The sequence below is a fragment of the Tamandua tetradactyla genome, chromosome 7 (genome assembly GCF_023851605.1).
Source record: "Tamandua tetradactyla isolate mTamTet1 chromosome 7, mTamTet1.pri, whole genome shotgun sequence".
In the NCBI taxonomy this organism is placed as follows: Eukaryota; Metazoa; Chordata; class Mammalia; order Pilosa; family Myrmecophagidae; genus Tamandua; species Tamandua tetradactyla.
This window is the reverse complement of record NC_135333.1, coordinates 25,944,043-25,959,538: the sequence shown is the minus strand read 5'-3', so window position 1 is coordinate 25,959,538 and position 15,496 is coordinate 25,944,043. Positions and strand designations below refer to the sequence as shown.

Below are 15,496 nucleotides of genomic sequence, written 5' to 3'. Positions count from 1 at the left end.
CCAATCATGGGAAGCCTTTTAAGGAGGACTCAGAGGAGACAGGTTCCATTCCTGCTTTGGCTGGTGAGCCTCTCCTGTGGAGTTCGTCCAGGCCATCCATAGGAGTCATCGGCTTCGCAGACTGCCCTGTGGATTTTGGAGTCTGCGTTCCTACGATCACGTGAGACACTTTCATAAATTTTATATTTGCAAGTGTTCCCTGTTGGTTCTGTTTCTCTAGAGAACCCTAACTAATACAAGTGCTATGGAAGAAATAACTAGAGCATGATGATACACAAATGGGCGATAGAGGGGGGAGCTACTTAGGCATAGAGGCATCTGAGAAGACCTCTCTGAGTTGAGGGATTCAAGATCTAGACCCATAGCAAAAGTATGGAACTATAAGCATTTCAGCAGAGGGAAGGTACTTGCAAAGGCCTGGAGGCGTATTTGAAACCATGAAAGTCACTGATTTAGTTGGTGGACATGCTGGACCTCAAATTCTAGAGTTCTTTCCTCTGGAAACATAAGATCGGTTCTTTGCTACAGAACAGAGTTGAATGGGCAGCCAATCTGTTTTACTATCCATCACCCCATCACAGAGTTCAAATGGGCTACAAAGAGAAGTAAGATGTTGTCTGTCTACTGAACTCTCTAGGCTACAAGTATTTTTCAAACTTAAAAAAAAATAGTTTCCAATAAAATTACACTTTATTGACAGTCCCAGTTTGCTAAAGAGCTCAATGCTATTTCATTAGTTTATTTTATGTTTAAATTATCATCAAGTAAGTCAAAGAAAAATACAAAACTGTTTGGTGTAAACCATTGCTGGCTCAACATCTCATTTTTCTGTCTTCTTATAGAAGCATAGATAAGTCATTAGATGGGTAATAGTTTGACTTTTTCCCTTGCAGTCTTGGCAAGATTCAGATGTGTGAAAGAGAAATGGTAGGAACTTGTATTGAGTCACCAAAAATGTTGAACTGCCCCAGCCTTTTAACTTGTTAGATGTTGATTGTGGAGAAGACAAATGAAGAGTTTTTCAGTAACTAACCTGAAAATCCGTGGGAGTGGACCTCTTGTCTCACTTCACTGCTCTATCTTCAGTGCCTTAGAATACAGTTGAAAGGACATGCTGAATGAATAAATGAATCAATGAATGAACTGACTCTTCGTGGTATGGGGAGATGCATTTTCAATTCAATTCTTTCATCTCATCTTACAAGATAATCAGAATGTTATCTTAAGAAAATCACACATCAGTGCCTTCACTGTCAGAGATTTATGTAAAGTTTCAAAAGAGTAACATTTATTTGTTTTCAGTTTGAGTCATTGCTGACACTATCTACAGTTTTGAGTGGTAAATCTGAGATCCTTCCCTTGACAAATCTTATCAAAAGTTGGGCAAGAATGACACTAAATCTACCACGGGAAGAAGAGGCATCTGTAACACAGTATTCTCACAGCGTAACACTTTAAGTGTTCATGGTGACGAGACTCTACTTAAGGTAAATGTGCCAGAGCTTTGCTGCTATTTATACAATTGAGTCCTCCGGACAGGACTAGGTGTGCACTTGCTTGAGTTCACTAGTGTGCACACACAGAGGCATGGATTAATATAAAAAGGGAAAGTTTCAGCGAAGAGGCACAGTTTCTGTGCCCCAGCAGAGAAGCTTCATAACAAGAGAGCTGAGCCCAAGGGCAGGAAGACCAGTGAGGAGCAAGCTCTGAAATCCTGTTAAGACCTGGTGAGAGCCACCACCAGAGAAGTGTGATGTGCTGGATGTGGTGTGGGAAAGAGAAGTTGGGGTAGAGAAAAGCTACATCCATTATACGACTTTTAGTGAATATTGTTTCCTCCAACAATTAGAGGCAGACTAGGGCTTTAAGTCACCTCCCTACACCCTAGCTTCCAGATTGAACATTTCAGAGAAAGCCCAGCCTCAGAAGCAATGCTGCCTTCCACATTCTCAAGTGTTTGTTAGCAGGTAGAGCCTGTTTTCTAAGTTCGGTGAGGTCCCAGCTCTCTGCCCTCTTCGGTACTGGGACAGCATCTTACGAGAAAGCTTCACTCCAGCCAGGGGTGACTATATGTGAGTGGCAAGATCCAGCCAGTCTTCGTTTTAGAACCCAAATCCTCCATTTGTCATACACACTAGGATCAGTTTGGGTTTTCATGTAAGCATCTGTGCAGTGTTTCTAGACAATCCACACATCTCAATCACCAATGAAAAACCGTTTCTAACATCCATGATACAATTAAAACAGAGCTTCTGATGTTGGTCAGAACTAGCTTGGAGCATTCCAGCGGCAATATGGGTTTCTGATTCGAGTCTTTCAAGTGGTAACCAGCTGCCCTGTAGGATGTATTCCCAGCTAGGATACTATAGAAGTTAACTAATTGCACCTAGTGTGTAAATTAAAGCTAACTCATTTTATATTTTGAATTGCAAGTGATAAAACAAGAAGACATTGATTTAAGCTTTTAAATATTTTTTTAATTATAAAAGCTCCTTGTAGGAAATTTGAAAGAAATAGAGATTCATATATATCAAAAAAGCTTTCAACATTCATGCCTTTTTATATACTTAGATATGTAGGTATTTATACAGGTATGTACACTGTATTACTTTGCCTCGAAAGGTACACATCGTGGAAATTTGGATTCTACTTTTGTGGCTTAATATATTGTGATCATTTTTATGGGTCACACTGTGTTCTTCATGTGTGGATTTTATTGGTTACGTGAGGGAGAAGACAGATGGAGTTGAGGTTTGGGGAAGAAGAGATAGGCGTGGCCAGCCTATTGGATGTTTGCTTTGAGAAGGGGGTTTAGGCATGACCTTAGAACCCTGGATTAGCAGGTGGGGGCTTCTCATTTTTAGGAGCCAGCATGGAAAAAGGCTAGGTTTTGCATCAACATTTGCACATTTGGGATGGAATTTCCAGCTCCTTCCTTCCTTTGTTCTTCTTATGCTGATTCCTGTATTGACTTTCTGGAGTAACTTCTGATATAAACTGAGTTTTTTTTTTTTTTTGAATGTTTATGTAGTATACAGAGGTGTGATTTAAAAGTCAAATTCATGAGGTAATATTTTTACCTGCTGGGTTTAATTTCAGATGCCAGTGTTATCATAAAATGCGAAACACCCTAGACTGTTTTAAAACTTTGTGTACGTTGTACAAGCTGAAATTAACTTTTGCAGATGGTGATAGGAAAGAGTGAAAATATGTGTTTTAAAGCATCTTTAAAAATGTTGTTTATGGGCGGGCCACGGTGGCTCAACAGGCAAGAATGCTTGCCTGCCATGCCAGAGGACCCGGGTTCGATTCCCGGTGCCTGCCCATGTTAAAAAAAAAAAAATGTTATTTATGTTAATAATGCCAGTTGGGTTAAATTTTCATCTTCCTACTTTCCCTTAATGTCTGAATTCATCTATAGCTTTTCAATTATATTTCTGTCTACTGTTATTTTCTTAGGAATGGGAGCAAACAGTTATGATCTATTTGATCTTGCAAAGGAAATAATCATAAGGTTCAATATGTGGTATTTAGATTAGCCCAGAAGGAAAAAGTGTGCCCCCTGCTCCCTGCAAGAGTTCTTAGCATCAGTTACTAAGGGGGTGCCTGGGGTACCTCTGCTTCTCCCTAGCTTCTCGCTTCTAACTTTGGCCAGTTAAGGAACTTCTCTAGGCCTTAGGTTTTTCATCTATAAAATGGTGATTAAAAATATTACCTACCTCATAGATTATTTTGATAATTAAACATGCAATACATAATACACATACATTATGATACATAATAAGTGCTACTCACTACTAATTGTCTTTACTATCGTTATTATAAGTGAATTGTAAAAGAGCAAAACAAAACAATTTGTGATTTTAATGTGGTGGTCCCTCCTGAAGAAGAATTGAATAAGTAGGTCCTTCGGATTGAAATCATCCATGCAGCCAATCAGTCAGTACCTGTTGTTGGGATCTGTTCTCCCCCCCCCCCCCACCCCCGGACGCTATAGTGGTGGTGGTGGGGCTCTGTAGGGAGGAGAGGGATGAGATGGGAAAGTAAGTGAGCATCTCTTTTGCCCTCAGGAAGGAGGGCTCACTCCTGCCATGTGCTCCATGAATCTTTGCTGGCCACTTATTCAAAAGCGTTCTCATTTAAGCTCATCTAATAACCTTCCAAGATAGGGAACATCTTCCCATTTTATAGATGAACAAAATGAAGCTTAACCAGAGACAGAAGGCTTGCTCAAGGATACAGCTAATAGAGGATGACACCTGGATTTGAATCCAGGTCTGTCCACCTTCCCAGCTGTCTGGCCCATACTCCCTCCTCCTAGGAGATTCCATTGTTTTGTGATTCTGGTCCTCTGTGTGTGTGTGTGTGTGTGTGTGTAGGGTTTGTTTCCCATTCTTTAGAAGGGAAAATTTCCCTAGGGCGTGATTTTTCACAAGTCATCATCCTTTGTTTAAAGCATTTGCTTTTTTCAGTTTTACTTTCAAGTCCAGGCCCTCAAGGCCTGTGGTCTTTCATCTGTTTCAAAAGAGGACCATTTAGAAAATTCCATTGGAGTGGCTGGGCTTTCTTACCAGTTGGGTTTGGCTCCACTAGGTGTTTATTGTCAGCAAGTGGTGGGACAAAACCTCCTGAAGCTTGAGAGGGTCTCCTTTGGTTAGAATCTGATTCCATTAATTCATTTAACAGACAATTACTAGGCATCAGTAGTTAACAGGTGCTAGATGTTAGGGAATGCAGGATTAATCAGGGGTGGGGGTGGGGTGGCTTCTGGGAAAGCCAAGGCTGGTGGGAAAGGCTGACCATCATTAGATGGGGCACAAGAGTTACAAAAGGGGCATTATAGAAGAGAACACCCGAACCAGCAATTTCGTGAACATCCATTCTTTAGGAATCTGAAGCCTCTTATAGCTGCTTGCAGTGGGTGGGTTCTGTTCTGTTAGGGAAGTGTCATTTGGACTTTCTTCTTCACCTATATAGCCCACCTGACATTTCTGTGAGGTGGTGGGGGAGACGAGGTCACACAGTCTATTGATTTTTTTTTTTTTTAGTCTATTGATTTTTTAACTCTTATAACATCCATGATTTCCTGGTCTAAAACTCAGGTGAGAGACTGTGGACCTTCTACTCCATCCCTATTGACCTTCTCACTCTTCTTTTAACACGCCATGGCCTGGCTTTTGTTGTGGTCTAATGATAGTTGCTCTGCCGGCTGCTTATGCTGTGTCTGTTTGCTTCTTTTTATTCTCTGCACATTTTAATTGTCTCCATGCTTTTCTGGGCACCTTCTGTATTCAAGTTTGGAAGCTATGAAAGCAGCCCCCATTGAGTGTTTTTTGTTTTTTTCTTTTGATTTTTTTTTTATTAATTAAAGAAAAAAAAAGAAATTAACACAACATTTAGAAATCATTCCATTCTACATATGCAATCAGTACTTCTTAACATGATCACATAGATGCATGATCATCATTTCTTAGTACATTTGCATCGATTTAGGAAAAGAACTAGCAAAACAACAGAAAAAGATATAGAATGTTAATATAGAGAAAAAAATAAAAATAATAATAATAGTAAAAAAAAGAAAAGGAAAAGATAAAAAAAGACAAACAGACAGACAAAAAAAAAACCTATAGCTCAGATGCAGCTTCATTCAGTGTTTTAACATGATTACTTTACAATTAGGTATTATTGTGCTGTCCATTTTTGAGTTTTTGTATCTAGTCCTGTTGCACAGTCTGTATCCCTTCAGCTCCAATTACCCATTATCTTACCCTGTTTCTAACTCCTGCTGGACTCTGTTACCAATGACATATTCCAAGTTTATTCTCGAATGTCGGTTCACATCAGTGGGACCATACAGTATTTGTCCTTAAGTTTTTGGCTAGACTCATTCAGCATAATGTTCTCTAGGTCCATCCATGTTATTACATGCGTCATAAGTTTATTCTGTCTTAAAGCTGCATAATATTCCATCGTACGTATAAACCACAGTTTGTTTAGCCACTTGTCTGTTGATGGACATTTTGGCTGTTTCCATCTCTTTGCAATTGTAAATAACGCTGCTATAAACATTGGTGTGCAAATGTCCGTTTGTGTCTTGGCCCTTAAGTCCTTTGAGTAGATACCTAGCAACGGTATTGCTGGGTCGTATGGCAATTCTATATTCAGCTTTTTGAGGAACCGCCAAACTGTCTTCTACAGTGGTTGCACCATTTGACATTCCCACCAACAGTGGATAAGTTTGTCTCTTTCTCCGCATCCTCTCCAGCACTTGTCATTTTCTGTTTTGTTGATAATGGCCATTCTGTGGGTGTGAGATGATATCTCATTGTGGTTTTGATTTGCATTTCTCTAATGGCCAGGGACATTGAGCATCTCTTCATGTGCCTTTTGGCCATTTGTACTTCCTCTTCTGGTAGGTGTCTGTTCAAGTCTTTTTCCCATTTTGTAATTGGGTTGGCTGTCTTTTTGTTGTTGAGTTGAACAATCTCTTTATAAATTCTGGATACTAGACCTTTATCTGATATGTCATTTCCAAATATTGTCTCCCATTGTGTAGGCTGTATTTCTACTTTCTTGATGAAGTTCTTTGATGCACAAAAGTGTTTAATTTTGAGGAGCTCCCATTTATTTCTTTCCTTCTTCAGTGCTCTTGCTTTAGGTTTAAGGTCCATAAAACTGCCTCCAATTGTAAGTTTCATAAGATATCTCCCTACATTTTCTTCTAACTGTTTCATGGTCTTAGACCTAATGTTTAGATCTTTGATCCATTTTGAGTTAACTTTTGTATAGGGTGTGAGATACAGGTCTTCTTTCATTCTTTTGCATATGGATATCCAGTTCTCTAGGCACCATTTATTGAAAAGACTGTTCTGTCCCAGATGAGTTGGCTTGACTGCCTTATCAAAGATCAAATGTCCATAGATGAGAGGGTCTGTATCTGAACACTCTATTCGATTCCATTGGTCGATATATCTATCTTTATGCCAATACCATGCTGTTTTGACCACTGTGGCTTCATAATATGCCTTAAAGTCAGGCAGCGCGAGACCTCCAGCTTCGTTTTTTTTCCTCAAGATATTTTTAGCAATTCGGGGCACCCTGCCCTTCCAGATAAATTTGCTTATTGATTTTTCTATTTCTGAAAAATAAGTTGTTGGAATTTTGATTGGTATTGCATTGAATCTGTAAATCAATTTAGGTAGGATTGACATCTTAACTATATTTAGTCTTCCAATCCTTGAACACGGTATGCCCTTCCATCTATTTAGGTCTTCTGTGATTTCTTTTAACAGTTTTTTGTAGTTTTCTTTATATAGGTTTTTTGTCTCTTTAGTTAAATTTATTCCTAGGTATTTTATTCTTTTAGTTGCAATTGTAAATGGGATTCGTTTCTTGATTTCCCCCTCAGCTTGTTCATTACTAGTGTATAGAAATGCTACAGATTTTTGAATGTTGATTTTGTAACCTGCTACTTTGCTGTACTCATTTATTAGTTCTAGTAGTTTTGTTGTGGATTTTTCCAGGTTTTCGACGTATAGTATCATATCGTCTGCAAACAGTGATAGTTTTACTTCTTCCTTTCCAATTTTGATGCCTTGTATTTCTTTTTCTTGTCTAATTGCTCTGGCTAGAACCTCCAACACAATGTTGAATAATAGTGGTGATAATGGACATCCTTGTCTTGTTCCTGATCTTAGGGGGAAAGTTTTCAATTTTTCCCCATTGAGGATGATATTAGCTGTGGGTTTTTCATATATTCCCTCTATCATTTTAACGAAGTTCCCTTGTATTCCTATCTTTTGAAGTGTTTTCAACAGGAAAGGATGTTGAATCTTGTCAAATGCCTTCTCTGCATCAATTGAGATGATCGTGTGATTTTTCTGCTTTGATTTGTTGATATGGTGTATTACATTAATTGATTTTCTTATGTTGAACCATCCTTGCATACCTGGGATGAATCCTACTTGGTCATGATGTATAATTCTTTTAATGTGTTGTTGGATACGATTTTCTAGAATTTTATTGAGGATTTTTGCATCTATATTCATTAGAGAGATTGGTCTGTAGTTTTCTTTTTTTATAATATCTTTGCCTGGTTTTGGTATGAGGGTGATGTTGGCTTCAAAGAATGAATTAGTTAGTTTTCCCTCCACTTCGATTTTTTTGAAGAGTTTGAGGAGAGTCGGTACTAATTCTTTCTGGAATGTTTGATAGAATTCAGATGTGAAGCTGTCTGGTCCTGGACTTTTCTTTTTAGGAAGCTTTTGAATGACTAATTCAATTTCTTTACTTGTGATTGATTTGTTGAGGTCATCTATTTCTTCTTGAGTCAAAGTTGGTTGTTCATGTCTTTCCAGGAACCCGTCCATTTCATCTAAATTGTTGTGTTTATTAGCGTAAAGTTGTTCATAGTATCCTGTTATTACCTCCTTTATTTCTGTGAGGTCAGTAGTTATGTCTCCTCTTCCATTTCTGATCTTATTTATTTGCATCCTCTCTCTTCTTCTTTTTGTCAATCTTGATAAGGGCCCATCAATCTTATTGATTTTCTCATAGAAGCAACTTCTGGTCTTATTGATTTTCTCTGTTGTTTTCATGTTTTCAATTTCATTTATTTCTGCTCTAATCTTTGTTATTTCTTTCCTTTTGCTTGCTTTGGGATTAGTTTGCTGTTCTTTCTCCAGTTCTTCCAAGTGGACAGTTAATTCCTGCATTTTTGCCTTTTCTTCTTTTCTGATAAAGGCATTTAGGGCAATAAATTTCCCTCTTAGCACGGCCTTTGCTGCGTCCCATAAGTTTTGATATGTTGTGTTTTCATTTTTCATTCGCCTTGAGGTATTTACTAATTTCTCTTGCAATTTCTTCTTTGACCCACTCGTTGTTTAAGAGTGTGTTGTTGAGCCTCCACGTATTTGTGAATTTTCTGGCACTCCGCCTATTATTGATTTCCAACTTCATTCCTTTATGATCCGAGAAAGTATTGTGTATGATTTCAATCTTTTTAAATTTGTTAAGACTTGCTTTGTGACCCAGCATATGGTCTATCTTTGAGAATGATCCATGAGCACTTGAGAAAAAGGTGTATCCTGCTGTTGTGGGATGTAATGTCCTATAAATGTCTGTTAAGTCTAGCTCATTTATAGTAATATTCAGATTCTCTATTTCTTTATTGATCTTCTGTCTAGATGTTCTGTCATTGATGAGAGTGGTGAATTGAAGTCTCCAACTATTATGGTATATGTGTCTATTTCCCTTTTTAGTGTTTGCAGTGTATTCCTCACGTATTTAGGGGCATTCCGGTTTGATGCATAAATATTTATGATTGTTATGTCTTCTTGTTTAATTGTTTCTTTTATTAGTATATAGTGCCCTTCTTTGTCTCTTTTAACTGTTTTACATTTGAAGTCTAATTTGTTGGATATTAGTATAGCTACTCCTGCTCTTTTCTGGTTGTTATTTGCATGAAATATCTTTTCCCAACCTTTCACTCTCAACCTATGTTTATCTTCGGGTCTAAGATGTGTTTCCTGTAGACAGCATATAGAAGGATCCTGTTTTTTTTTTTTTTTTTTTTTTTTTAAAGAGAGAGGGAGGAAGGGAAGGAAAGACAGAGAGAAGGAAGGAAGGATGGAAGAAAGGGAAACATCTTTTAAACATTTTCTTGTTTTATTGTATTTTGTTTGTTTGTTTGTTTTTTTTTTTTACATGGGCTGGGGCCGGGAATCGAACCGAGGTCCTCCGGCATGGCAGGCAAGCACTTTGCCCGCTGAGCCACCGCGGCCCGCCCAGGATCCTGTTTTTTAATCCATTCTGCCAGTCTATATCTTTTGATTGGGGAATTCAGTCCATTAACATTTAGTGTTATTACTGTTTGGATAATATTTTCCTCTACCATTTTGCCTTTTGTATTATGTACATCATATCTGATTTTCCTTCTTTCTACACTCTTCTCCATACCTCTCTCTTCTGTCTTTTCATATCTGACTCTAGTGCTCCCTTTAGTATTTCTTGCAGAGCTGGTCTCTTGGTCACAAATTCTCTCAGTGACTTTTTGTCTGAGAATGTTTTAATTTCTCCCTCATTTTTGAAGGACAATTTTGCTGGATGTAGGAGTCTTGGTTGGCAGTTTTTCTCTTTTAGTAATTTAAATATATCATCCCACTGTCTTCTAGCTTCCATGGTTTCTGCTGAGAAATCTACACATAGTCTTATTGGGTTTCCCTTGTATGTGATGGATTGTTTTTCTCTTGCTGCTTTCAAGATCCTCTCTTTCTCTTTGACCTCTGACATTCCAAGTAGTAAGTGTCTTGGAGAATACCTATTTGGGTCTATTCTCTTTGGGGTGCGCTGCACTTCTTGGATCTGTAATTTTAGGTCTTTCATAAGAGTTGGGAAATTTTCAGTGATAATTTCTTCCATTAGTTTTTCTCCTCCTTTTCTCTTCTCTTCTCCTTCTGGGACACCCACAACACGTATATTTGTGTGCTTCATATTGTCCTTGAGTTCCCTGATACCCTGTTCAAATTTTTCCATTCTTTTCCCTATAGTTGCTGTTTCTTTTTGGATTTCAGATGTTCCATCCTCCAAATCACTAATTCTATCTTCTGTCTCTTTAAATCTATCATTGTAGGTATCCATTGTTTTTTCCATGTTTTCTACTTTGTCCTTCACTTCCATAAGTTCTGTGATTTGTTTTTTCAGTTTTTCTATTTCTTCTTTTTGTTCAGCCCATGTCTTCTTTATGTCTTCCCTCAATTTATCGATTTCGTTTTTGAAGAGGTTTTCCATTTCTGTTCATATATTCAGCATTAGTTGTCTCAGCTCCTGTATCTCGTTTGAACTATTGGTTTGTTCCTTTGACTGGGCCATATTTTCAATTTTCTGAGCGTGATCCGTTATCTTCTGCTGGCGTCTGGGGATTTAATCAGATTTCCCTGGGTGTTGGACCCAACAGGTTGAAAGATTTTTCTGTGAAATCTCTGGGTTCTGTTTTTCTTATCCTGCCCAGTAGGTGGCACTCGTGGCACTCGTTTGTCTGCGGGTCCCACCAGTACAAGGTGCTGTGGGTCCTTTAACTTTGGAAAACTCTCGCCGTGGGGGAGGTTCACCAGCTGAAGCAGCTTGGAAGAGTGCCAATCCGAATCTCCCAGCCGGTCCGGGGATCCGAATGCGGGGAGGGTTGCCGGCTGCCGCAGCCCGGGAGAGCGCGCGTCCGAATCTCCTAGCCGGCCCTGGGCGCCAAGCCGCGGCCCGGGGGAGTGCACCGTTCCCAGCCGGACTGGGAAGCCACGTGTTTGGAAGGGACCCCGGTCACCGTTCTCCGCGGCCTGGGGATCTCCGATCCAATTCTCCCAGCTGGTCCCGGGGGGCCGTGCGTGGGGGGAGGGGCACCAGCTGCCGTGGCTTGAAGGGACCACCTGTCCAATTCTACCAGCCGGCCCGGAAAGGAGGGAGGGAGGGACTCCGGGCGCCTGCCGCCCCGGCCCGGGGAAGCCTGCGCCCCTCGGCGATCTCACCGGAGCGGGTTCTCCCAGCCAGTCAGCCATTCCAGAATGGAATACGCTGTCTTCTTGGTCTCTGTCATGGCTCCAGGAGTTGTTCTGTATCGTTTCTACTCCCCTAGTAGCTGTTCTGGAGGAGGAACTAAGATCCGCGCGTCTTACTAAGCCACCATCTTCTCCGGAAGTCCTCCATCGAGTGTTTTTAGGTTTCCAAATGTGAATAGTCTCAGGCCGTTGGATGTCACAACCTTCCCAGTCTCCTTTCCTTTGCATGTGCTTCCCAGGGTGCCCGATTGCCTTCCTCTGTGTTTTCCTCCTGGAACAAGGATCTGTTCTTCAAGGCCATCTAGATGTACACGGATTAGTTAGCTCCTTCGCCTCTACTTTCGTCACTCATCATTCTCGTGGTTCCCATGGATGTTTTATGTTGTCTCTCTCAATAGACTGTGTTCTTTGATGTCAACCCTTGGTCTAGTATTCTTTGGAAGTGCCTGGTTAGTGCTTGGTACATAAATAGGTTTAGGTCAGACCTCAAAACCAACCTATACTATAAAAGACATGTATGAGAAAGAGCCTATATTTATAATTCCTTTTTAAAGAACTGTCATAGTTTTGATAGATTACAAGTCTGCAGTGTCAGCCCTTGGGATACAAAGCTGGCAGGAAATGGCAGATGAGTTGCATACTTCCAAGATCTCTGAGCTATTTCTCTTATACAATTTGCATTCATTTATAATATTAAGAACTCAACCCTTCCTCTTTGCTCTTCCTTTCAGAAAGTACTATGAGGGAGAACGACGACTTCATGCTCCGGACAGAGAAACGGCGCTGGGATTAGGGATTGCCACTTCTGAGAGGATGCTGGGAATCTGCAGAGGGAGACGGAAATTCCTCGCTGCCTCACTAACTATTCTCTGCATCTCAGCCATCACCTGGATTTACTTGTTTACTGGGAGCTTTGAAGGTAAGAACTGAAGCCAGAATAAGAAGAAAGGAGGGTAAGAATTTCAGAACTGTCTAATTCCAACTGTCCGTTTATTAGAACAGTAGAAAATTGATGCCTGGTCACAGCAAGTGACTTTCCTGCAGCTACACAGATAGTTCAAGGCAGTCGATAATGTGAGGAGAGAAAAAGATCAAAAGAAAAGCAAAATAAGGTGCATCCTGGTCCAGTGATCTCGTGGTGGTTTCACACATGTCAGAGATAGGTTTTGTCAACTTGATTTCTCTGTCCATTGTGGGGAAAACATTGGATCCCAGAGGAATTATTTAGCTATTCATGCAGCCAGATGTTTCATTCATTCTTCCACATATGCATTCATTTATTCACATATGTGAATGGTGACTATATGGTGGGGCTCTTTAACAGCTATAGTAAACCAGGTGCTGAGACCATGGAAATTCCAGAACTAGACATTGGCAAGCAGATGGAAGAGGTTACCAGATGATTGCTACCCTTTGCACTGCATGTAGTGAAAGAGACAAGCTTAACTTGCTGTGGAAGGGGCTTGTCAGAGCTGTCAGACCTGGGCTGGGTGTGAAAGATGATTGGCATTATAGACAGGCTGAATGCAGGAATGCAACAGAGGAGTTGCCCTCCCCAATAGATAAAAATATATAAGAATCTCTGCCACTCTCTAGAAGTAAGTGGAGAGATTGGCATTTTTCCAGCCTGTAATTTCAAATGCAGTGCAATATGCTTGTGGATCAAAGATGGTCTCCCAAGCTTTAGGGAGGGAAGAAATGGAAGTGTTGAAGAGCAAATGTTCTTAAAAAAATAATGAAGAAACCCATCTCAAATGAAAATCTGCCTCAAGAAAGTCACTACTGCGTTTTTAAACTTTTCCTTTATGTATAATTTTATTGACAGCTCAAGTCTACCTTTTAATTAAGAGCTCCTATTCACTTCCTGAGATTTGCCTAGTTCACTAGACTGAATATAAACAAAGTGGAGCTTATATGCCAGGCAGAGCATGATGGGCCCATGATTCTCAGCCCAGTGCTGGGGCTCAGGCAGCAACCCATCTCTGTTCCCGTCTCACAGCGACATCCCCAGAGAAGCCACGGCTTTCATCTGAGCATCTGGATAGAGTAAATTATGCCTTGGCAGGGGGTGATTAAGTTTTGACAAAGGGGTCAGAGGAAGGAAGGTGAGTTGATATGGATCCTAGAAGAGATATAAGGAAGCTTTCTCCCAGGGATGGTAGACGAATAACAAATGAAGACGGTGATGATGACAACAACATAGACAGCAGTGTTTGAGCATCTCTGGGTGGTAGGCATTGTTATAAGGACTTTACATGTATTGACTTTCTTCATAATAATCCAGTGTAGTAGGTATGAATATTATCCCCATTTTACAGATGTGTATGTGAAACATAGAAACTTCAGTGAACTGCTTAAGACTCCAGAGCTGGTCAAGGTATAGCCTGAATTGAACTCTAGAGCTCAGACTTTTAACTGCCATACCGTATAGCAGGCTAGAGCTTTTGTGAGGTATTGGACTTTAGCAAGGGGTTTGACAAGATATCATGTGGCCTTTTTTTGTGCAGAAGAGTTGTAGTTGTAAAATTGATTTGTGCTCATTGGCAGAAACTTAATTCATACTGACTTTGGCAAAAAGAGAATTGGGGCTAACGTAAGTAGTAAGTTCAGAGGTAGGACAGGCTTCAGGTAGGGTAGAATCCAGGAGCAAAAATGATACTTTTGTGGCTCAATCTTCCTCTTTCTCTCTGCTCTTCTTTTCTCTGCATCAGATTCTTTCTTTTTGCTTTTCCTACAAAGAAGTAGCTTAAGGTGTCCACGCCATTCTCAACAGTCTCAGTAGAAAGAAAATTTTGTCTTTAATTCCCCAATTGGATTGGATTGCCTCTGATTACTTGTGCTCAGAAAGCAATCACTGTGGTTGGGGATGACTGGTGAGTGAAGCTGGTACATTTCAGCCATCCCTCAGCTATGCACCTATTTCTGGTCATGTGGTGGAGAAGACCACATGGTGCTAATGCTGTCTGAAACACATGGACTGAGATACCTATGGAAATTTTGGGGTGACCCCCCCTCCCCAAGGCAAATGGTGTCATTTTCCAAAGAGGAGATACTAGAAGTTGGTCTGGATTATGGAAATTATATAAGTGGCTATGCTTAGTAATGGTTAGATGTGAATTTGAAGGACATTTTCCAGCATCATGCTACCTTGCCCAGCTCTGGCCAGTGGAGTAAGTATGATTAGTGATTCTGAGTGAAGTTCCAGGCTGGCAGAAAGACTATGGGAAACTAACATAATAAAGAAACAACTTCTGGGCAGCATGTACAGACTGGATGTAGGTTCAATATCAACATGAGATGTAAGAATTAATCCTACCCTTGGGGCCAAATCACAAACAGCATTAAGTAGGGGCTGGAGGAGTCTTGGCTGAAAAACTGTGATCAGAGATATTCTAGCTGGAATGACAAAGATAACAGATTTCTTTTAGTTAGTTTGCAACTGGGCCACTGCATTCCCTTCTGGACTCTGTACTTTTAAGAACAATCTACACAAATCAGCACACTGAGGAGAAAACTAGGTGAATGACAGTGCCAATTCAAACCTTGTTACATTGGAAATAGTGGAAAGAATTGGGCATGTTTACCTTGGAGAAGCAGAGGCTCGAGATATACATGAACAGCTTCAACAAACAGTCAAAGAGCTGTCACCTGAAAGAGAGATCAGAATTGCTCTGAATGTCCCTGAATCTATGGAGGAATGTGGCACCCAGCCAGATGTCAGGCTCATTATGATGAGGCTCATTCTGTCCAGTAGTGGAATGAACTGCCCTGGGAGAGAGTGAAGTACTTCACATGAGAGGTGTGCAAACAGAAGGCCGAGAACCGTGGGAGGGAGTTGAGTACCAGGGGCAATTGGACAAGATGACCTCCCTGACCCCTGCTGACCCTGAGATCCTGAGGCTCTAGAAAAGCCTGAGTATTTATCGGGAGCCAAAGACTACCTCCATGTA

General features: G+C 40.4%; 1 protein-coding gene across 7 annotated transcripts in view; it reads left to right on the top strand.

The window, feature by feature from the left end:
- The window catches only part of LARGE1 (LARGE xylosyl- and glucuronyltransferase 1), a 617,012-nt gene that overhangs the window by 125,286 nt on the left and 476,230 nt on the right, over positions 1–15,496 (top strand). For all 7 annotated transcript variants that reach the window (XM_077168649.1, XM_077168652.1, XM_077168654.1 and 4 more), the window contains exon 2: positions 12,278–12,465. In XM_077168649.1, the coding sequence (XP_077024764.1) occupies positions 12,360–12,465 (106 nt within the window). In that variant the 5' untranslated portion in view covers positions 12,278–12,359. The remainder of the gene's footprint in view (positions 1–12,277; positions 12,466–15,496) is intronic.